The sequence below is a fragment of the Strix aluco genome, chromosome 4 (genome assembly GCF_031877795.1).
Source record: "Strix aluco isolate bStrAlu1 chromosome 4, bStrAlu1.hap1, whole genome shotgun sequence".
In the NCBI taxonomy this organism is placed as follows: Eukaryota; Metazoa; Chordata; class Aves; order Strigiformes; family Strigidae; genus Strix; species Strix aluco.
This window is the reverse complement of record NC_133934.1, coordinates 10,945,970-10,971,214: the sequence shown is the minus strand read 5'-3', so window position 1 is coordinate 10,971,214 and position 25,245 is coordinate 10,945,970. Positions and strand designations below refer to the sequence as shown.

At 39.0% G+C, this 25,245-nt stretch overlaps 1 protein-coding gene and 1 pseudogene across 2 annotated transcripts in view; one reads left to right on the top strand and one right to left on the bottom strand.

The window, feature by feature from the left end:
* Window positions 1-25,245, bottom strand: part of HGFAC (HGF activator) — a 42,578-nt gene that overhangs the window by 7,155 nt on the left and 10,178 nt on the right. For both annotated transcript variants that reach the window (XM_074822013.1, XM_074822014.1), the window contains exons 5-11: window positions 22,164-22,277; window positions 20,899-21,030; window positions 19,408-19,518; window positions 6,798-6,972; window positions 4,419-4,504; window positions 3,234-3,474; window positions 509-648 (exon numbers count right to left, since the gene is read on the bottom strand). In XM_074822013.1, coding sequence (XP_074678114.1) covers window positions 509-648; window positions 3,234-3,474; window positions 4,419-4,504; window positions 6,798-6,972; window positions 19,408-19,518; window positions 20,899-21,030; window positions 22,164-22,277 — 999 coding nt within the window. The remainder of the gene's footprint in view (window positions 1-508; window positions 649-3,233; window positions 3,475-4,418; window positions 4,505-6,797; window positions 6,973-19,407; window positions 19,519-20,898; window positions 21,031-22,163; window positions 22,278-25,245) is intronic.
* LOC141922882 (cytochrome b-like) lies at window positions 13,140-13,992 on the top strand (annotated as a pseudogene).

Genomic DNA, 25,245 nt, shown 5'->3' with positions numbered 1-25,245 from the left:
TATAAGGTCAATCAGAAGGGCATTTAACTTTTGACTGATAAGACAGCTGATTTTTAAATCTATCTCAGTGTAAAAAATGATTCTTAGTAACACAGATTTTCAGAGCAGATGGGGCTATTATATTCATCTAGTCAGATCCTCTATACAATACAGACAATAGAATTTTACCAAGTAATTCCTGCATCAAGCCCACAGTTTCTGGTTCAGTTGAAAAAATGCCTAATTCCACAAAGACTTGAAGTGATGATGAATCTGCCATACATCTAGGTAAATTGCTCCAAAGGCTAATTATCATAATTATTTAAAATTTGCAATTTATTTCTCATCTGAATTTGTCTAGCTTTCAGATGCTGTTATAACTCTGGTAGAACTAAGAACCCTCTGCACTTGAAAACCTCTCCTAATATCTATGATTTTTCTACTATGAAGGCAGTTTTTGACAGATCAACTAAACTTGAAACTAAATTGTGTAAACAGAAAATAAAACTGTAAGAACCAAAATACTCACCAATATCATGTTCAGTAGGGTTAAACACAGAATACTGAGGATGCAAGATGTATTTCTCTATTTCAAATGTTTGTGTTACATCAGTCGTTTTATTAAATATATGCTGACCCAGAACTACTGTAATAGTGGATTTTAGTGGACTGTAATACAAAACAGAGAAAAGCAATTCTGTGATTAGCAGGACAAATGAAACCTAATTTCCAATGGCTGTGCATCCAATGAACTGTTATAACCTCAGCCACCCACCCCCATCACGTCCATTATTTACCCTCTCATAATGCCTCAACCTGTTTCCCAGGCTTCCTACCTGCTGGGGGCTAGGAAAAAGATGACTAATGTTATGGTGAGCCTGACCCCAGGCTCTGTGGGACCTGATTAGCCTAATTAAAGGCTGCTGCTCCTTGACAGAAGGAAAAGGCAAGCACAGGCACTGCTGCCCTACTGCTGTCTGGCTAACAAGCAACTTGAGGGGCTGTAAGCACTTCTTGTTCTAGAAATTTAACTGAGTCAACTTTGACCAGACTTTGCTAATGAGTACAAAAATTACTGAGGAAGAAATGAGGGACCAAAGGATGAGTCAGTGGTGGATATTTCATTTCTCTGGGAAACCAGACTCTTAGAAATATTACAGGTGTGGGTCAAGATTTTAAAGGTGCTGGCAAACTGGCAACTCAGGAACATCTGGGCAGCTTCCACCTAAGAGTTATCACCATTTCTGCTTCGAGATTAGATTGCTCTATGTTAAATCTGTTGTCTAGAATCAAAAGCAACTTGGTGGAGGAAGGTCCCAGCAGCACACTGATCTAATGGGAAAAACCACACTTGGAGGAGAATAGTTTTTGTAATTTACACCATCTTTTTCAGCCATTGTATGTTTACTTTAAAAAGACCACAGGGCTCTCATACCTGGTGTCCTAGGACAGACAACTAATAAGAACCAGTATAACAGTTGGGAAGAAAGAGACATTTGGAAATAATCAGAAACGGCTTGAACAGTAAATTCTCTAGCTTTGAAAGCAATGGAATTCAAATTTCGCTCTTGCTTTAAAACCAATTCAATCTGTATGTGCATAAGTCTACAACAAATATAGTTAGAAAGTGTCTTCAACATCGGAGCACTCATATATTTTGTTATCCAGGGCAGGAGTAGAAAATATCTGCTGTCATGCATCATGAACAGATGAAGAGTGGTCAACATGACTGCAGTTTCTGTAGTTGCATTTCTGTGTATCACCAGTGCCCGTCAGACAGAAAAGCACTGTGGAGTCTCCTCCACTACTGAGCACGAAGCAATGATCAACAGTAATCTACTTAGAGGAAAGAGATTTTAATTGCAGCAAAAAGAGCCAGCAGCTACCCTACAACAGTTACTATGCTTATAATTAACAAAGGAAAGTGCAAAGTTTAATTTTTTGTGACTGGAAAACAAGACAATAAAATATTCTTTGTTCTATATGTAAGGCCAGGATTCTCTCAGTGTTATTGCAGTGATAAACCAACCCCCTTGAAAATCAGTTTTTAAATGGAGTGGAAAGTTTGCTTCCCAGGATAGTATTTAGAATAGATTTTAAAGGCACTGAATGGTCCTACTATGACTTAGAGGTGGCTCATTCAGGAAAAGAAAAAAAAATGTGAGGGGTTATGGAAAACAGAAAAAAAACTAAGTTAGCTGCACAGGTATCTATTGTCGCCTAGCGGAAAACAGTTGAAATTGTGTCTAACAGAGGTGCTAAACATACGGAAGAGTGCGAAGTACAATGCAGCAATTATGGAAAATCTGTATGTACCAAACCACCAGCTGGAAGTGGGTGGAAATGTCCTGAATAGCTGCCAAAGTTAGTAGCTATTTCACAACATTTGAAAAACAAATGCGTTGTGGCTTGAGCTCCAAATGCTTCAGTACAGCATTCACAATGGTATTATTAGCTCTACAAGCTATCAGTGTATGTATTCTGGCATAAGGTTTTCTGTTTCTCTTGGCTTCTTTACTATGCAAAGGAACAATGGGTATGAACTGATGTAATATTTTTCCCATCAATGTGATCAAAGTGAAATCAGGGAAAGTGTTCAGCATTTGTAAAAAATGAAATATTTAGAATAAAGTAAGAGCATCCCATAATCAATATTTTCTCCAGTGTCCCACAGCTGGAGGACAAAACAAAAAAAAACCAAACCACCTCTCAAGGAAATCAGCCTCAAAAATTTAACTGTTCAGTTCTTCCCTTTGGCTTTTTGTAAAGCTCAGCTCACCCTAATTGTGTCAACCAGTGGTAATTTATTGTCTCTAATAAATCATTGCTTGGCTGTCTCAGTCTTTTTGAACAAAACACAGAAGTGATCATAGTCATCTCTGTTATATCTCAAAGCAGGCATAAACATTCAAAAAAGTAACTGAGAAGAAGAGAAATACTTATATCCCCCTGCAGATGCCTGCACATGCCAGCTCCCATTCTATGTCCTGCTCCGCTCTACCTTATTCCTTCAGTTGACTCATTTAGCTTCTTTGAGATTCCTTAAGGAACAATATAAGGGCTTGAGAAGATAGGACTCCCAGCTATTTGTTAGCTCATGAACTGCATTCAAATTGCCAGAAACTCATTTTGAAACATTGGTCTTTTATAATCTTATATTCTTTCTTACTTGTTTCAGTTCAGATTTGTTGTGAGTCACAGCTTACAGTGACTATGAGGAGAGGACCTACTGTCATACTAACAGGTGAGTTTACCTGTTAGCAAAGCAATGTGCTGCTGACACAACCCAGCAGGTCTGAATAAGGCTTCCACCGCAGAAACTCTCTCCAATATATATAGCTGCTGTCCAGGGATGAGATCCAGGCAGAGACGAAGATCCCCCAACAATCCTAGGTCTCACAAAACTCCTTTTTTTGTGTCTTCTCCCACATGGTCTTCTGGTAACTGCAAAACTATCTACATTGTCTGGAACTGGTGGCCTCCTTTCCCTGCTTGCTGAGATATAAAGGGATATGGCATCAGACTATAAATCCTTGTGATTTCTAAAGACTGGAACTTTTATAGGAGTCTTTAAAAGAAAGGTTTGTTAAATTATCATTAAACATTCACATACAACTGCATCTCATTCAGTTCCTCAGCAGACTTGCAAGACTGAAAGCTATGCCTATTCCCAACACTTGCTTCACATGCACTAGTGTAAATTAAATGTACCTGTGAACATTCCCAGACACTGTTTCATTTACCAGTACAAATATAACCTTCACTACTGGAGGAGACACAACAGAATGCATGCTATATCACATCTTCAGTTTTGGATTCTGGACTGAGCTTTGCTGTTGCAATAGCAAGGACTAGGACACTTGTGTTAATATCATCTATCAAATGCATTAGAACCATAAAAGGGAAATAAAAGGACCACTTTATAAACTGACTTTTCAGATTACATCTCTGTTCCAAAGGTCAGCTTCAACATTAACAACAGTTAAATATTAATTTAGGGGAAGAGCAGAATCTTTAGGTTTTGCAATTCAATATAACGTCTCACACATCTTCAGGATCCCATCCCCTTTCTGCTCACAGAGGCCCATTCACTTCTCTGGGCCTGTAATTCCCTGAGTGATGACAACTTGAACAAAAGCATCAATCATTTCTGACATCTTGCATGTTCTAGCAGAAAATTTGGTGATATTGGGATGATTGTGACTGAAAGCAGTAGTGTGACACCGCTGTTGTTATTTCAGGACGAAAATCACAGATTGTATCACAACTCCAAAAAATGCAAAAGAAGCCTGTTGTCATTTGATTTACTGCAAACAGTAAAATATTCAACACTCCTGGGAACAGTAGAACATTCAAAATTATACAGTGAAAGCTTGTTCTAGTATCAATAAATCTTTCTTCATTCATTCATAACATGAATTTTGAGAGCCTTTACATACCACAAGATGGAATGTCACAATACTCCCAAGACAAACTGTTGTCCTTCATGATGTAACACCATGGCTTCTCATCATCATCTGGATTTCTAATTAATTCAGGGGGAGAGTGAATTACAAGCATTAACCACAGTGTTGTTCCAAGCTTCCCAGAGGTTTTCTGCTTTTTTCACACAGAGGACTGACTGACAGGACTCTCAGGTTTCGAGTCATCTGACCAAGCACTGAAGCACCCGCTAACCCCTAAATGGGTGAGCAGCCTTTCGGTACAATTCTTCATGCTTAAAGCTAATCAAGTCTAGGGTTCCCTAGGACCTGAAATACAGACACATGACTAAACACCTGTAAAATTTGCCTAGAAGTATTTGGATGCATGAGCATGTTCACATGGTTTAAATACAGCCCACACTGAAGTGCTTTAACAGATAACAGTTCAGCTATATTCAGGACTAAGTCCCATGGGAGAGATTCCTATTTTAGATTATTTTTTTAAGCAAGGAAATTCCAACACAGGTAGATTCATAGAAAATTTGTAACAAGAATAGCTAGCAAAAGCAAATTTGAGAAGCTCAGGTTCACATTCCCTGGAGAGTCTGAGGAAATTAAAGACTACCTGAAGAAAATACTGTATTCCTCAAAAGGAGGGGTGTGGGGGATGGGGAGGAATACCAGAAAGTTTAGCCCTTTGTTACCTTGGTGTTAAACAGGTTTTTGTTTGATTCCATTCAGGTTTCTCCATGGTACAGCCTAAATGTCTTTATCAATGCCTTATAAGTAGCAAGAAATTTGCCTAGTTTACTCCTCCAAGAATATAGGGAAACTTTGAAGACCCAGAAAGATCTTCAGTAGGCCAAGAAAAATAGACAAGGTAATTCAGGGCTCCAGATAAACAGTCATTATAATTTCAGTTGGATTTATCAGAAGCACTATCTATTATTGTATGGTTCTTCGGTATTTTTTTCTTTTTAATCTGACTGCTCTTCAGAAAAAGATTAAAGCACTTTCAAATTCTCAGAACTGAAGAAGCAACACAGGTTGAGTCATCTTCCGCCAACAGTGTTTCTAAATTAGACTATTTGAAGAAGATATCTGCAGGATTATATGGTGTAGCAGAGATATCCCCAGAAATTGTAACAAGCTGACAAAAAAGTGAAATGCTTTTTTCTCAGCTCTACAGAACATGAACACATCAGCTCCTACACCATTTTGTTCTTTGCATTTCAAATCTGTAAGTGAATATTGTGCTTAAATGATGCGAACTGAAGGGATCATGTTCTATCAAAGCATAGAACACATGTCCAATAAATTGCCATACTGTGCTGGGACACCATAAATCTCATACTTTAGTGCTTGAATCAGGACCAAGCCTTGAAATGCAGGCCAATCTGGGTTAAGGGATGGTATAGGAACTGCTTCTTATTAGTTTGTGTTAGATAGAGAAGAAGAGCTACTTTGAACATGCATGCATGCTTTTTATCATCAAACACATTAGGAAGTGCAGTACATTCTGATTTTCCTGAAATACTAGTGTAACTTCCAGGAAAAACAAACAAACAAACAAAAACCCAAAAACCAAAACCTAGACATCAACCAGTAATTTATGGAGAATCATCTGAAGTTTGCTGTTTCTAGCATTTTCTCATCTGCAGGATTCTCTCTAATTGGAAACATTTCCTTTATTTGTGGATACCCATTGAACTCATGAAGACTTCAGAGACAGGGGAAACATAAAGAGACTGGGGAGAAAGCACAAACCTATATACCAGAGGCTATTTTCATTATAGCTGAACAGAAAACTTCAGCATAAATGTAGTTTATTGGTATGTGGTTCAATCAAAATTGAAACACTGTGAAATCTTATTTGGCAATAGTTTTGTTTTGGAAGAAATACAGGAAAGAAATCTGACATCCCATTTCAACATTACTGAAATATAGTGCTTTGATTTTTCATTTTCAAGTAACTTTTCACTTTTGAAAGTATTTTCATTTATGTCACATATTTCACAATTTAAGAATTAGAAATAAAATGTTAACCATTTCAATTTGGCTACTGCAATTCTTTCTCCTTTTGGATAGTCATTTATGAACAACTTCAAAAGTTTTGCACTATGGTCTCATTTGAAAAAAAAATCCCAGAAAAAATGGACCTGGAATTCCCAACATTATTTAGTGCTTGAGCTTCTCTTAGCAGACCCAGCAACTGATTTAGCCTATCTACAGGATTGTGTCCTCTGTACACTCATATCCTTCCCATCAGACTAAGTCAGTCTAGCTTTTCCGAGACAGGGATAACACCTGCTTTGAGATTGCTGGCTCTTCTCCCTTCCACAATACATCCATTTCTTGATTTACAAATACAGGGCAATTGAGACCTTTTCTCACCTGCAGTAAGAGAACGGCCCCAAGCCAAGCTGTACTGCTTTCTCAATGCTGTCAACGTGAAGCTCTTGGTAAAGCAAGTCAGAATCCCAAGGCAAGCAGCTGTGTCCAGAAATGGTCATCTTTGCTGTACCTCTGTACTCTGTGCCATTGCCAACATAGCACCGATGGCTAGGAACTGTCAAAACATAAGACACTGGTCAAGAATTGATGCTAATTACATGTCAAATACTTGCTTCATAGCTGAGGTCCCAAGTAAGAGCCAGCAGGCCCAATTCTGTATAGGGCTTTTCACCTTTCACAGGAATTGAATGAATCAAATGAGGATTTTTTTTTAATAAAAAAAGAACTTTTTTAATAAAAAGAACTTTTTATTAAAAAAAAAAAAAAAAGCAGTTAAAACTTTTGTTTAAAATTAGTAGTGAGTTAGCTTCATTTTACACATGCACAAATAACTATTCAACAGGCGGTACGGAAGAAAATTAGACCCAAAACTTGTACTGAGTATGGAATATTTTAGTCAGCAATCTGCAGCAAAGTCAGCAATATGGCTGGGATTCCTCCTGTCTAATTTTAGACACAGCTGAGCTCATCACTGGAGACTCCCTTTTTAGTCAATTAAGAGAAACAGGCATTTCTAGTGCCAAACTGATCTAGCCTGTTTGTGGTGACTTTTTTAAGATGAGATGAATCTTGCCATACACTCTTGACTACATTGACTGAGGCTCCATTGACAATAAAGGGAGCTTGAGTCAACCAGCTCAGATAGTGATATCTGTGTTGTAAAGTAGTGAAAACAATCCTGCCCTGTCAGCAAGTGCATAAAAGGCCTGATTTTGGAAATTACTTCTTTTTATGGCCTCATACATAACCCATATATATACACACTATACCCATATATATTTTATATATATGTAGCTACATATTGCAAATACATCACTTTTGCAAAAATTTAACTAACACATTGAGTTTTCTTATTCAAAACCCATTTCTTTGTCACCTGCATGTGGGTTATTTCTTCAGATAGGTCTGACACATACATATTCTATGACCTGTATACTCAGCTGCCAAGATCTATCAACAGGACATACCAGCATTATGGCTGAAAAACATATGGGATGCGTTTGAATACAAATAGCTACACTGAGCAGAAAGTCTACACCTCAAAACACAGCTCAGAGTATCCCAAAGGAAACACAAAACCATCTAATGTACAAAGAGGATTAATTGTGACCGAGCCTCAGAAGGTTTCTTATCCCAGCCATGTCAATGTGACTTATCCTTGACATCTGCAAGACTGGTGGAATCGTCTTCTGAACTTATAAACATACTTAAATATATATAACATCATGATATTGCCCGACTGTTGAAAAACACACTGTGAGGATGATCTGTCACACCGCACAGTGTGGACAGCTATTGCCAAAGATCTGTTTATTTTGACAGAATAAGGTGACACATGAACTGGGGCATATACCCAGCACTGAAATAGTGAACCACAGCACTGAACTGCTGATGTCAATTATCCTTCCAAGTCATCAGTGTAGCAACAGACCTCAAAACCACAAGCAAGCATATGGCATAAATTTGGGAGCTGGAGGTCAAGAAGTTTGGTGCAAGAACTTCAGTGTAGGTTAGCATACAAATACTTCACAAAATTCACTTTCTAGCTTGGCCTGGCAGACACTTCTGAGATGATGAGACAACATTTTCTCCCACCTGCACCCTGAATCAAATTCCCTTTATTTCAATAACTATGAATATAACATTAAATCACACTCACTCATATTTTAACAATCTAAGAGCACACAGAAAATAATTTGTCTATCATTTGTATTGCTAGCAATAGTAACCATTTCTTGGCAACCCTGTCATTTATTTTCTGGGCAAGTTGCAAGTTATGCTGCTTTGTTTGCCTGAAACAGTGTCATGAAAATACCACCATCATGCTGTATGCTAAATTCTTTCATTTATCCAGGGAAGTGCCAGGTGCTATTTTTAGTTGTACTGTATTTATTACATTCAGAAATGATTTAGAGTTGACTAATTTTATGAGGATGAAACAAGAGATTCTGTTTCAGTGTGGAACCAGGGCCATATTCTGCAATACCAATGGTTTGAACATCTTGCAGATGGTGTTTACAAGTTGTGTTCATCCTTGTCAGGCTTAAAATCCAATGTATCTCTGTTTCATCAGGTCTGTCAGTCATTGTTAAAGCTGCCAGAAGATTATAACTGGAAGAATCTGGCCCCTTTCGAAATCATCTCTCATGTTCTCCTCCTGTAACTAAAAAGTTTAGATTACATATTGTACTTGTTGAGAGGAACAGTAATATCTCTCAGAGAGTTTTTGCTTCTTTTTTGTTCTATAAGGACTATTTTGGGTACAGGAGTAAAGTGACAATCTCATACCTTGTGGAGGAGCATCTAGGTTAACACAGTTGTTTCATTAGTAGCTTTCCATCGGTCTATTCTCCACTCCAGCGAGCTTTATTTGGCTGGCTTGCACCACAGTACCCACAGCTCATTAAAGGCACTTCATTAAGGATCTACGGCCATTAAGAAGTATATGCAAAACCTAATACATTTTATCACCTATAATTCAGAACAAATGGTTTTCAAAAAAAAATCTCTGCAACTATTGCAGTTGTATAGATTTTTTGCTTCTAATACTGTTTTTTGAATTGTTACAGCATTGAAAAAATCTTTTTCCCTCTTTGTCAGAAATGGTGTGTAGGTGGTCTGCTTTCAGCAGTTCTTAATGGATTGCTCTGACTGGGAATTGTTCGTTCTCAATTCTTTATAGCTTCTGCAACTTCTCATAAATCTGAAGTATATATATTTTCTTGTGTTGAAGAAAGTAATGGAGGACATAATATTTTTCTTGTTCATTCACTTCCCTGCAGTACTGTCAATCACTATGTTAAGAGTAGAAATGGCCTAAACTTTCACATGATGCAAATGCAGATTCAAGTTACTCTGTACGAGGCCTATGCCACTATCACCACTGTTCGCTTCTCTTCAGAAAAAGAAAATCATTAAAATTTAAAACTAGAAATCATTTCCTGTTACATTTTGGTTTTAAAATCCAAAAGGTTTAAATAGCTCACATAAAACATTCTAGTTGTGTTAGGATGGAATATTTTATCAGCATGTCACACCAATTCTTTACCTTTTAATTTTTCAGTAAAAAGCAGTTGCAGGTCTTAAAATTAAAAGCAACCTGAAATAGGAGTTATCCAACCAGTTCTAACTGCTAGCTTCCTGGAAACATTTCACAAGACTTTTTGTCACCGGATCTTGTTTCAGGTTTGATATTTTTATGAGTTTCTTTTGGAAATCTTTCTGTAGAAAAACACTGTATCTTTTAGATTTTCTTCTCCCCAAACATCTCATCAGCAATTTTTCTAATGTTTTTGAGCTTTGACTGTATTTTCCTTCCAGATACGCATGAGCTGTTTCATTCTGTTAATAAAAACACACTTTTCCCCTGATGGTCCTGATCCTGGGATAGTAACCCTTTCATTCAGTAATGCTCTATTTTATCCCTGACCAACGTGTAATGCTTTTATTAAATACAATGTTAGATGAATTTCTTTTTTTGTATTGCTCTATATTAGCTGATGGCAGGAGGAGATGGGGGGGAAGAGGAGAAGGACATAATTTCCCTCTCTGCTTACAATTGCCTTTACAAGAGGTCTTCTGCAGTGTCTTAATTATCAATCATCCTGATGGAAGTGTTCTTTAGAAAATCATAAACTAAAGCAAAACTTTGATGGAATTAGGAGAATATCCTCCACCCAGATCTTTCCTGGAGCACATGTCCACTCCCATTGCAATGCCTTGGGAAGCTCCAGAGCCAAAGGTTTGAGTGGTTGCCCTATGTCCCTTGCACTGGTCAGAGAGAGCCCTTCAGCATTCACTACATAGCAGCTGGTTTACAAGACAGGGCATTCATATCTCTCTGAAGCCTCTTTAATATGTCTATTAATGTGTATTTCCACCTGATCCTCTTTTTCTATTAACAAGGAAGATGAATAGCAATGAACAATGACATTTTATGCCTTTGCATAAGCTTATTGCTTACACTGCCTCAGCATTGCAGGATGTGTTGCTCTCCAAGGCACCCTTTACAAGGATATAAGTCAAGTTTCCTTCCTACATGAGCTCAGACTTATTGGATGCCCGCAGAAGGGTCTATCTGTTCTCTAATTCACCTAGAAGTTCCCTGATTTCCTTTCCTAGGAAACTGTGAGATCCCCTCAGAGATGAAAGGTGTGAAAGTTTTTGATTTCAGAGAGCTGCACTTCTCCCACTGCTAGTGCAGCTAACCACTAGTCTGAACTGGCAATAAATGTGTGACAGAAAGGAGTCTTCAGTATTTGTAGAGACTGCTCTTACAGACATCTCACTTCATCAGACAAAGCACTGAAAACCCCCCAGGTGTTTTGAAAGGAGTAAGGCAAATATTCCTGTGCAAAATGAAATAAAGACCATATGGAGAGCTTTGAAGGACATCCACATTAGCCTAGCACTGCTCCCAAATGAATATTTGATTTGTCTTTCAGTGGCTCCCTGTGCCTCTGAAAATCTCTGTAAATATCTAGGAAGGTGGTCAGGTGAGCACAGACTGCACTGAAGAAAGCAGTTGCCATCTTCTTCACTCTTTAATGATAAGAATGTGAAGTCTAATGAGTAGGGGCAGGAAATTGCATGGCAGCAGCCCCAGGACTGGACTGTTCCTGGCTTGAAGCAAATTGCTTCACATTTTCATGCACTAATACCTGTCTGTGAAAGTGAGAATAACAGCACCCACGGTAGCTCTTGGAGTTTGCAAATTAATGAACATAAACCACAGCTGAAGTATAAGGGAAGCTGTGTATCTATATAGATATATTTCTATGTAATTCAATCATACACTTGTAATATTTATCTAGATTTTAATATTTCTGTTTGGGCTTATGATTTAATACAAGAACAGATAATGTGTGTCACTAATTTATAACAAATAATTGACTCAAATAGTTGTGCTGTTTTCTGTTGTGCTTCCTTGTTGAATAGCAATAAAAACTCTGGACTGACAACACCTAACACTGAAACAAATCCTTGCTGAAACCGTAGCCTGATTGTGAAACACACAAACAACCTGTCTGAGCCAAAAAATAGGCAGAAATGTGGCAGAACTGACATCCTTTTTTAATGAATTAAATCTAATAGAAACTTACCATGTAAAACAAGGATGGATTTAGGACTGGGAAAACAAAGGGATTTATATAGCACAAAAGATCTCTTTAGGTTGCATCTTAACATAAGGATGGCACACTCCATTCACTGAAGCTAGACTTATTTATATATCTTATATTTCTTCTTCAAAGTATCTTTGTACCTTTACATTTGCAAGTACTTAGATCAACTTAGCTAAAATTGAAGAGATTTATGTTTGTTATAAAAGCTAATGTACAACTCTACCTTCTGAGTAAGTTTAATTCTTTCATATAAAGGTTTAAAGCCAGAAATCTATAAACTATCGGTATTTTCTTATAGCTTAGAAAAGTAATATCCTAGATAACAGGAAGGACTGGCTCTTTTCCATGTCATTTTTTTATTGATAATCTTAAATTCTAGCACAACAGTTATGATTTACAGAGTCATAAATGCAATCAAATAGGTAGGTATATAGAGTTAAAAGGAGCAACGTATTTAGGAAATAAATTGTCAATAGGTAGAGGAAAGACATTCCAGCAGCAATAAGCAAATCTCAGTGCGATATTACTTTGACAGGGAAACTACCTGTTGCATGGACTACCTTGCGGGTAGTGTGCTAATTCATAGTCAAAGCTTTCATTTTTTTTTTTTTAGTAAGTCCTTATGTGTTAAGAGTATGACCCAAGATAAGGCTCTGGACAGAAAAAGAAACAGACTGGGTAGCAATTAATGATGGTCAGTGGATAAGCAGTTGCTCTTTATAGAGCCAGTAATGAGAGCGTGTCTCTGGAGCACCTGAAGCACCCTGAGTGGGCTGGTCGGGGGGACAAACAACACAGTGATTTCTGCAGTAATCCAAGGGGTGAGCTGAAAACCCATGAGCTGCTGTACCATGAGTCTACCACATCTTCCCTTCAACAACCTCCCTAACTGACAATTATAAAGCAAAACAAATTGCATGGATTAAGAGATGTCAGTCTCAAATAAATCAAAAATAGGATTAAAACACCTTTATGGCCTTGAATTAACCATCACCCAATAGCTAACACTGCTGTCAAGTCAGGCATCCTATCATAAGAATAAGGACTAAGCAGCTGCTTCATGTTACCAGCTGCTAACTAATACTAATTGTATTAGTTTATGCTAGGATTACAACAAAATTTGTCAGGTAGGAACACAGAAGGCACCACAGACACCTTAGCGCCCACCAACATCTGGAAAAAGCATTTCTTTGTAAAAACAAAGAAGTCTTCTATTGACCTCCAACCTACTCCTATCTCTGACTGGAGAAATTTTTGCCTATTCCTTGGTATTTGCCTCATCATCCAATCCTTAGAGTTAATCCTTGCTACATGCTATACTGCTGACAGTATAGCTCATTAGTTTTCTGCTCTCTAGCCCACATTTGCCAAGATGTCAAGTGGAAATGATTAATCCATAACCTCCAAGGTGCTCCCTTCTTCATTTGTGTTTTTCTCTATATCAGCCAAAATTGTTAATATGATTCCTAACTCCATAAAGAAGCCTGGGAGATCAGAGTAGCTTCTCTATTATTGCTCATGTCTATCACCTCTGTAAATGACACTTTATAATTTTTGTTTTACAAAGCCACAGTTGTTGTTAGTCCACCATCCCCTATATTGGCACTCTCTTAGTGCAATGAATCAGAGGTGGGTTCTTAGTTGATAATGCTATGCTCATTCAGTTTTTCATCTTCAAATTCCTCCTACCATTTATTGTTGCAGGTGATAGTCTACTAGATCTAGTTTTTCTCCATGTAATTCCAGCATTATTTGAATTATTCTGAAATAATGCAAAATCTGATAAAAATCCAACCTGCCTTTACTATTTCTGCAACAATGCCCTAGGCTTTCTCTTCATTAAACTTACCTTATTAAGAGTTGCCCTGCCCTCATGCAACCTCCCAGGGGACCCATAAAACTTTACCCCTGCAAACCATATAGTCACCTCTCCAAGCCACATCAAACCATAATGATCCTTTTTTATTTGCTCTTCCATCCATTCTTCCACAACCATGGAGGAATACTAACCTTACTCTTTTCCATCCTAGTTTTATTCCTAATTCCAATGCTCCATACAGGCAATCAGCAAGCAGCATCCCAGCCCCACTTATGAATCCCCTCAAGTCTTAGTAGCGGACCTATTTATCCAAGCTCAGTGAGGGACTGACTGGTTGAATGCTCACTTACCATTGTCATCCAACTGACCTTGTTACTATACTTTACCCTATCTCTTGGGATCCTAGAAAATAAAAAACTAAGCACTAATCCAAAAGCGTTCTAGTAGATTACAGAATAGCATTGGTAAACATAAATCAAAAATTTAAGACTCATTATCTTCTTCTCACTGTCTTCTTCAGAAGTAAAAGATTTAAAACTTTCACTCCAGCCTCCAGAACTGAATTTCCTTTACTGAAGTACCCTTTTTAGTAGAAAACTGCAAACACCCTATTTCAGTAAAACAACCGCTAAAAAGGTGGGTTTGCTGTCTTTTTTACTTCTTTTATTACCTCAGACTCCCCCACTTTAACCCCTAAAGATGCGTCCAAGAGGTTTTTTCCTGTATGTAATTATATATTCAGCTATTCTGTCATCTCCCTTTTCTAAAAATCTTCAACCTACTTCTGACATACAACAACACATCTCCTTATATAACCATAAACCCTCCACAATTAGCATTCCAACTCATACTTTCTTTAAAGTTATGGTACTCTCTAATTCCATTATCCATATCCTAATTAGGAAAAAAAAAAAAAAAAAAACAAACACCAAACTACTAGAAAACATAAAGAGTTTTCAAAAATACCTTCAACAACTTCATACTTCATCATGACCAAAACCTAACAAAAACATTATTGCTACCTAAACCTTAATCCAAAGAAAACTCAAAACATATAATCCTCTATGCAGTCCTCCCAATACTCTCAAACCTACCAGCTACTGTAACCCACAACCACAGTGACACAAATCCAAACAGGCTTTCCAAGTGCCACTTTCTACCTCTTTGTTAGTTTAATCATGAAAAGCACCAAAAACTGCCACAACTCGTTGATCCCACTGATTTACTTTATTACACAGCTACCTTATTCTCATAAATAGTTCCACAAGAACACACCCTGAGCTGTTGCTGAGTCCTAATACAAAAAATGAGCCAGAAATAAACCCCAGCTAGCTGTCAAGAAAAATGTACCACCCAATGATTAAGGTGATACTAAATCCTAAATATCCAGTTGAAAGGTGACAAACATAGTGAAATACATAGTGCTGAACCCCACCTTGGTTACCCACATATGACTACCAACTATTCCTCTGAGCAACAGTAGCACAACAAAGCCACCTATATAGACTAAATGTTTCAGGAAAAGACTTCGCAACTAATTAAACAGAATAAAGATACCCCACTAACATATCCTCCAATAAATTAAGAACAAACATATATATAGAAATGAGACCCTCAAATTAACTAGTAGACTGCACCCCAAAACAGTACCAAAGCAAGAACTTCATAATAAGGAGAAGGAAGTGCTTTTACCCAGGAAATGGGGCAAAATGTGTATTAGTTTCCACTTGCACTTCAACTAAGAACTACAGCGTGATTACAATGGTGGGCTTTCAACCACAGAAACCTAAAGGCTCCAATCCCTTAAAAAAAATTCTGCACCTCCTTCCTCTACACTCCAACTCCCTTTAGCATCTGCATAAATGCTTATTACAATGAATTATCTGTCCTTTGGCCACATAGCTCTTCCTGTGTCTTTAACCGTGTGTCACTCTGTATTCAATGAACATCTCTAACATGGTTTCTACCTGTTCAAAGAAACATCAAATATCAAAGTAATTTTACAATTACATGTTTATAAGTTTGTCATGTTATCCCCTGCAATTAAGTTAAACATTTCTGAAGTTAAATATTTCCCAAAAAATCTTTACAATTCCCTCTCTACTCTCTATATCAACTTGGCCCAGACATAAAATATCACCCTCACATCCTGCTTAGGTTTCACTTCTTCCTCACATTTATCACTACCAAAGTGACTGGGTCTGGGCCCTTTTTGTAACTTTTTCTGCACAATAAGACAACTATTGCTACTCATGTTTGCACAATTAGTTCTGAATTTTCACCTAAAGCCTGGATTCAGAGCTCTCTTGGCAAAAACTCTGTCTCCAAAGTGAATGCAGTTACTCTCTTAATACAAAGTCCTTATTTCTAAAAATAACTGCATATTTAAGTGAAATTATTATGAATTAAACTTAACTTAAAATGCATCCTTGAATGATTGTAAACAGCATCTGTTTTGGGATGTATTTGTTCGTGATGTATCTAATTTCCTTTGGAATTAAACATCACTGAAATTTTATGCATAAACTGTGTTAGAACATTCTTTTTAAATGGTAGTTCTTCCTTTGGTACTGAAGGTTTCTTCTTTAAGGGCTAGAAAACAATGTATTACCATAAAGAATAGAAATCTATATTAGAACCTGTCTTTTGTATATCCATCTCCTTTGTTATAGATATCTCCTATGTTACATTTATCCCCTCCCATATCTTTTTTCTAAGTCAGCTCATAATTTGCCAGTAACTGCATGGCCATTACAATAATAGCTTGGCAATATGTATATATATACTTATATAAAATGATTGTTTGCAATAGAATGTTAAGAACAGTGAAAAGATGATTTCTGAGTCCTGACAGGGACACCATAATCCAAAAAAAGAAATAGCTAATGGACAGATAAATAGATATCTGTAAAATCTGTAAAAAAAAGTTAAGATTATTCTCTGTTACTCAGTGTTGAAAAGGGGGAAATGAAATCATCAGGTGGTAGGTTTTAAGCTAACAATAGAGAATACTGTTTCTCATCACATCTGTTTAAATTCTGGAACTTCTTAACATGGCATGCTGTGAAAGGGAAAAGCATAAAGGAGTTCTAAAGAGAGTTTAGACAAATTCATGGAAAACAGGTAAAGGTCTATCAAATATGATGGTCCAGCCATCTGCTAAGAAAATCCCCAACCAGGGTAAGTATTTCTCAGTAATTTCCTGCTACTTACATCACTCCTCAGTCATACTCTATTTTGCCAGTGCTCGAGTCACAGTAGTATTTAGATTTGTGATCTGACCCAGGATGGCGCTTCGTTTATTAAGATTTGTGAGTGTGACATCAAGATAAATTAGCTGGTTTTCCATTAGAAACATGTGAAGACTGGTTACTCTTTGTACAAATCAAGGGCAGAGGACATCAGAGAGACCTCAAACACATCACAGCCCAATAACATTTTGGAGTACTTGCTATTTATTAAATTGAGTGTTTTCTTTTTTTAAAAAAAGAAGACATTTTTGCATCACAACTTGGGCTTAAGGTTGCCTCTATAAATTAATAATTTAGAATAAAGTACATTTTGGAGACACTGTAACTTTCTCTAAATCAGCATTATAACCATAAATTATTCAGACTAAAAGGTAATCTCACAATTCAGTCCTGTTAGACAAGGGAAACTATACAGTAAAAAGGAAAAGAAAAAAGGCCAGCTGTGCTCACAGCATCAAATTGAAGGGTTGAAGAAAAAAATAATCCAACATATATTTAAAAATCAGTTCTATGTGCTCTGAGAGCACAAGCTCCCAGCGCTTTCACCAGAATGCCATTGCCTTTGTGTAATGATACTAACAGGTCTATAGACCCCAGCACTAACTCATTTGCATTAATTTAGAATGATTAAATCCTGGCAAAGATGGTTTTTTTCATTTTTAAACTTATTTGCAAGGCCCTGACACATAAACACAATCCTTCAGCTCCCGTTTTGTGTGTGGGTGTTAGGCAGCTGAACGCAGATGGATTGTAAGCATCTAAAGCCATTTGTTTAGCAAACCAAATGTTTGCTTTATTATTTTCAAGTAATCAAAGAGCACCTGCTTATTTCTTGTTCTAAACTAGTCAGACAGAAACCAGTATTACAGATATAACACTGTCATCCTGTTATTTATAATCCAGGCCGTGCTGGGTGGATGTTTAGGCACAGCGTTGCCACTTTGGGCAGGGGAAGCTGATAACGAAATAGGAATTTGAAAAGCAGTTTCATGTGAAGATGAGCAGCGTGCAGTCCTCCCCGGGACACCAGGTCGCACGCGTGCCGTGCACACAGAGCCCCTCACCCGGATCCATGCTGCAACATTTGGAAAGCCTGGGAGAAATTCCCCTAGCGTGACTAAAAGAGAAAAGAACAGAGCTACAACATTGCTCCTTATGAAGGGCTTAAAAGAGTCACCAGCCCATTTCAAATGATTCATCGCGTGACTGGTTAGTGAAGGTTCAGGACCAGTTCATACACCGTTCAATTTGCCAATTCACTCCTGCTATCTGTTATTCCAGCTGTACTGCTAGTCTCCCTAATTGATTTTTTTTTCCAGATTGAATAGATGGCTACACCATTTGTTAACCATCAGAATAACAAAAAAAAAATATACCAGATACCAATTCCAGTGTTCACTACCATTTTTTTTTTACCCCACCACCTATTCGGACCAAGCAGGTGTCCACCATAGCTACCAGGAGTCTTGTCTTCAATTTTGATGACCACCGGGATTTATGCACTCAGAAAGACATAGCCAGTGAGTTGCTGGGATCACAGGCTGGTATGACTGAAGGTCTATTATAATTTATGCCTAAATCCTGTTGTATTTGAAAAGTAGCCACTGATATAAATTAGGATTTAGCATGCGGGTAAACTTTACAAGTAGATTTAAGCCCTGCAGTGAGAAAGGTTAAGTCTTCTGGAGGAAAATTATATCAAAATCTGTGTAACGGCTAATAAGAAGCAATACAGAACTAACACATAGGCACCAAAAAGCAGATTTTTCTGTCTTGACCCATTGATGAAGTAAGGACTTTTAGGTAAGCTGCACTTGGCTAAATGTGCTATTATTTAAAGGGTGTGCATTTTATCTTTGTCTACTTCTCACAATAATCTAGTGCTACCAAATACAGTCAGCTGCTAGATTTTGTCAGAGCATAAATCTCTACTTTATGAGGGGATGCATGGATCTGTGGGGAAGCGTTTGTACTAGAGTACAACTCTGAGATTGATCCTGCAAAATGGAAGCATACGTTCTTTTTATGGGCATGAGTAATCGGATTAAAATTTCTGTGCTTAATTTTCCATAGAGTTAAGGACATGAACAAATATTTTTAGAATCCGGGTCTTGGTGGTGAAGAGTATGTTATGTTTTACACTGGAGGAATACATTAAACACTTGTTCTGTGTGACTCTTCAGTTATTACAAGAAATGTCTGCAAAGACAGAATACAACAGAGAGGCAAAAAACACCAGCTACACACCCAGAAGAAAAGTCCAAAACCCCTGCCCACTGGTAGGTTGTTATACTTACCAATATTGCAGTACTTTCCTGCAAAATTTCCTTTGCAATCACATACTATTTTCCCACTGAAGGGAACCATTTTACATTCTCCACCGTTCATGCAAGGATCATAAACACAACCTACAAGCAGAAACAAAAGATCAAACCAAAGGTACAAACTATTCAAGAGAATCAGTCCATTTTAACTTACTTTAGTACACCTTCTCTGTGCATATGCATTTTGGGGAAGTTTTTTGTTTTTTACTCATTTCAGACCTACACTTGATATAAATTAAAGGAAACTCTGAGGTCTGTCTCCTTGCCACTTTTATTGGGTAATGTCAGCCTATCTATTGAAAAATATTATCAATGAACAATAGGTGAAATGGGGTGGTGATTATTATTATTAGTGGTGGTGGTGATGGTGATGGCATTAGCACTTCTTTCTGGACAGAGGGTTCTTCCAATTCCAAGTTTGACACTGAGCTGCATTAGGATTTATAATAATGTATCTAGCAGGGAGCTCAGTTAAATATTTAGGATCTGTGACTGAGAAGTATTAAGTCCTATCAAATTTCCCAACTCTTCCCTGGATTTCTAATATCCTAAAAAGTCACTCACTCTCCGTGCTTTAGTTTCCAGTTCTGTAAGGTGGGAATAAAAGCACCCACCTATTTCAAAGGGCTTTCATCAAGCTTACTCAGTACTGTAAGTTACTTGGGAGTCTGGGCAGGGAAAAAGTCAGCCAGACTGAAAACAGAATAGCCATACCAGGGCACACATATATAGGTGAGACATACAGTTTGTTTCCCACCATCTCTCCTTCCAAAAGGGAGGTGCTGTGTTGACTTCAGCAGGTAAGTGACAACCCAAAGCGCATACCCTACAACTAGCTGGCCAGCTGTGTTGGGCACCTGGCAGCCCCAAAACAAGGAGGAGGCTTCATAACATAAGCATCACGCCGATGAGGAATGGGTATGTTGGGCCAAAAATCATGGGGACTCTGGGTTTGATGCAGGCCATATTGGGATCCTGGAGGCAAGTAGAGTTTACATGCTGGCAACTCAAGAGTGGGAGAGGCTTGGGAAGAGAACCCAGAGGTAGAACAGCAATATGAAGCAATTGTAGGTGTGCAGGGGAAGAGTAGAGGACAGTGTGCCTCTCAGGCACGTTACAGTTTTGCAGGAGAAATTTTACCACCTCTACTATATAATCTGTTGCATATTGTTACATGCTGCAGATCAGGATTGCATCCCCCTCAAAGAAAACACAGAGGCATGGCCCTAAAATTCAGCTTAATGCATATAATTGCTTCCTCGAATAAGGATGGACACATTGAAATGATTTCCTGGGTCAGCATTACTGCTCACACATGAAAGCTAAAATGTTCTCTTTTGGGGAGGGTACATGAGCTGCAAGAGCAGCATTACGTGTATAACACCACTCAGGCTTTTATATACTCACTGTCCTCTATCCCCACTCCATGCAGGCCAATAGCTGTAACACAAAATAGTGCCTTACTTCTGTGTTCGACTCTCCTGCACTTGATCTGGCTGTTCGCACACTCGCATTGCTCCACAGCTCCTTGCTGGACTCTTGACCAGCTCATGTCCACACCAAAGAACTCATAGAGACTGTTGTCAAAACATTTCTCTGAAACATAGTTTAAAAAACAACACAAGCTTTCTGATGTTATTTCTTGCAAGCAATGACACCACAACCTTATCCCTTTTTTCCTGTTGAGCAGATACATGTTTGCTGACAGTGCTTCTCAAGCGAGCCAGCTTGCAGAGTGTAGAGGCACTAAGCCACTATAGCAGCAGCGCCAAGGACCTCGAGGCAGAGGTGGCTTTCTCCTAAAGCCCTGCAAGCATGACCGCATCACCATTACTTAAGCTCTTCCAAAAGGTCGTTCATCAAACACAAAAAATCAAATCAATGGTATATACTTCTGTCTGTCCCACTTTACTGCATCATCCACAGATGATGGGCTGTGCTAGAGACAGTGGATGGAGCACCAGGAATGAAAAAGGAGAGAGAAGTCTAGAGCTGCAGGGAACATGGTTTAGTGGTGGTCTTGGTAGTGTTAGGTTAATGGTTGGACTCAATGATCTTAAGGGTCTTTTCCAAAGTAAATGATTCTATGATTCTCTGACAAGCCTTCATTAAAGAACAGCAAGCACAGCTGAAAACCCTCAGTGTAAAAGGGGTTGCCTGACATGCAGTAAATTGGGAGGGATACTACCATAAAACTGGAAAGATAACCCAAGCAAAGCCTTTTGGCCTGACTATCCTCCTTTGAAAGTGACTACCCTGAAGGTGGAGTAGCTGCCCAGGTGCAAAGCTAACATCACAGGAAAAGTCATAATAGACCCATGTGTACATTTACATAAGGGATAAGGCGTCACCTGAAATTTTGTTGCTTTTTCATGTCGCTCTGCCCTACCTACTAGATGGTATTATTAGTAATTTCCAAACATGTAAGGGATATTTAAATCTTAAAAACAGAAAAGGGAGGGGAAGAGGCTCTTTGTGTTTCCCATAGCTTAATACCTCACTGGCTCAGAGCATGCTTGGATTTATAACTGTATAATCAAGCTATTTTCAGCTGTCCTGTCAGTAATGGATTGTCTGTCATAACCATTTGGAAATCCGCCTACACAAACATTCATGCTGCAGTGGTCTCTCCCATCACAACAGCACTACCTTTTCATTAAGGAAGCATTAATGAGCTCTACTTACTGCTCATATTTTGTGTTGTAACACTCCTGGAAGAAGATACTTACTTATCTGACAGTCCTCGCCCGTGAATTCTTCAGGACAGGTACAGTGGTACATCCTATGGCCATGAGTGAGAGAACAGGTCCCTCCGTTCAGGCAAGGGTTGCTTGCACAGGGATCTAGACAGGCCACATAAGAAGTTGTTGTTAATAGGTGCCAGATAAACCATGCTTTGTTGTGTGAGGAGTCAGCTTGGGTACATGAACCATTTTGGTTCAGTGCACGGTGGTTCTAATACCATCTATTAACCTAAAACAAAGTTTATCCAACCAATTTATGTTGGTTTTGTTTCCAGCTGTATAGTAGCTATATTTATCCAGCTTTTAAAAACTGTATAGTAAATCACTGAGCTGAACCTTCTTCCCCAGATTAATTTGTCCAAACGTGGTAGGTCCAGGCACGCATGAAGTTGCCAGAGCAGCCACTGTGGTGAGGAAGAAGATGGGACAAATGCCCACAAGATGGAGCTGTGCCTTTACACTGGGGAGGGAAGGCTGCAGCTCTGCCTCTGCCCGGATTAATGCCCTGCATGCTTCGCATTTCAACATCAATGACCGGGATTATGTATCTCTCTTTCAAATTACACAAAGGACAACCCTCGACAGAAGAATTTGCTATGGATTTTTGGATTATGTCTAAAACTAATGGACAGCTGGAACAAAGGAAAAAATTTTAAAGCAAAACAAGGGCACATCCAAGTAAATCAGGCCAAGCATGATTGAACTATACCAGTCCAGTATACCTCTGTTTTCTAAGGAATTTTCTAAATCATGGGAAAATATGGTGGGAGAGGAGGGGATGTGCCATGACAACCCTCTAACTCCTGCGGTAGAAGCTTTACTTGGCAATGTGCAATGCAAAGGTTGTAAGAGTCTTGCTGGCCAGGCAATGTTCCTGATTTCAGGTAGTGTCAAAGGATATATCTCCCCTGAAGTTAAACAACATCATGTTTTATACCTGCTGCAGAGCTGGCCCAACAGTTTATCTGCATTCGAATCTTCTTTTTTAACGCTAGCCAAAATCTGTGAGGGCAACTGTAGAGTTACTCAAACCAGGTGCTCCTTCAGCTAGAGACTGTGGTTCTAAGCATGGGATGCAACATATAGAAACACAGGCACACACACACACACAGAGCTGACGCAAAGCATGAAAGGTACATCCTGAAGTTTGCTACAGCAGCATGAATGTGACATTCCTCTGCACAGATCAAAATATTTACTTCAGAATAGAGTGATGTAATTGATATCAGATAGCAGGTCTGGGTGTATTCACTGGTAGTTTCACTCCAGGATAACATCAAGGGAAAGCAAGTATAGACAGTGACGTTCCTGCTGTTTGATAGTTATGAAACTTTTTAGTGGTGGAATGTTTCCTCAAAGGAAAATGCTGTCTTTCCTATTCCTGTCACATCCAAACCATGACTTGATCTCCAAGCCATCTTCTGGTACAGCGGTGCTCAAGTAATTTTTTTGTACCCTCATCAAACCTGCAAAAAGCTCTTCCAGTCCTCCATTTCCTTCCCAGTCAGAGTCCCTCACTACATCCCACCCACCACTCCAGTCTGACCTCCCTGGGGTGTTCTGCATCCTTCCCCACCTTTCCTGGAGCCCAGTAACAACTTCTACTCATAAGCACATGGACACATCACAGTTCCCTGCAGGGAATCCTGGCCACCATTAACTATCCATTAACTGGGGAGTGCCAAGTCCTTGCCTGCTCACCCAATGTCTAAAGCCACACAGCAGTATCTCCCCACCCTCATGGGTAAAACACTCTGTGCTTGCTAGCAATCACCTTGACTTCAGCTTCACCTCTCTGAGGCTCTGCTGAACAAGCAGTAGCCTTGCCTCGCCTTTCTACCCATATCTTCCCACAAAAAATTTCTGTTTCTGCCACCCACCTTTCCCAGAATGTAACTGCTCTTCCCCAGAGCCCCTCCTGGGATGATGCCTCTTCCTCCTGCCTGTGCAGCCCACACTGCTCTACTTCTTCTTTCCATATCAGTCCAAACGTTCCTTAAAAAACCTCACTGTCTGGCACTTTTCTGCCAAGTCTGGGCCTCCCTGGGGTTTTGGCCATTTGACCAAGATTTCCATACATTCAGAGGAGTAGTCGTAGCAGACTGTTCAAGAGCTGGAAATCCCACACATAGGGGCATTGCACTTTTATGCATATATATGTACATATATACAAACCACACATTCACAACCCAGTTGGCCCATGTGTATGAAGGGGGGGTCACACTGGGCAGATACTACACACGGTCTCCACAGAGATCTCCTGGGCAGGAGTGGAGGATCCTCTGGAAACCTGAAGGCAGTGATAAAGCTTCCACTGATTCCAGCATGGGTTTGAACAAGGGCCTTGGGTGTTGTTATTGGCAAACTCTGGCTCTGTACAGTGCAGTACTAACATCTCCCTCCAGCAGAGCCTTCATACCTGAGCTTCACTTCATCCTGAAGCTAAACACTTTTTGGTAGTAGCTAGGGCAAGCCCTCACTGGTGCTAGGGTATATTGACAGCAATACCTCTCAGCAAGGGGCAGGCAGACAGGGTGACTTTCTTGTTACAAACCAGTATATCCAATGCTGTGGTGGATAACAGGCAAACATGAGCCAACAAGCTCAAAAAGGCTTGCGGACAGCCAGCTTACTGAAGCTATAGCTGAATGTGGGGCTGGCAGGGCAATGGCGATGGGCAGATTGAGGGAGAGAGGTGGCACAATGCACTCCCAGAAATGCAACACTAGGCTCGGAGAGCTCCTTCTTCAGCTACTGGAAAAGCCTCCTTGAGTCAGCCAGCCACCACTGTGACAGTCAGTCACTGGAGGATTAAAGCAGTCGCAAGTTACAGCTTCCAACATTTTAAGCTCTGGGAGGGCACTCATGAATAAGTTAAGTGCAGCCCTCATAACCTGACTCTTGTAAGCATGAACTGTCTATAAGTCCACATTTGTGTCTGACATACTTACATTACAAAGGCACATTCATTGCTGCTTGTTTTGGGGTTAGGTCATTTGTCTCTGATCTACTGTTAATCTGTTTTAAAGCCAGGCTGGAAAATAATTTAAAGTTGTGAAGTTTAACA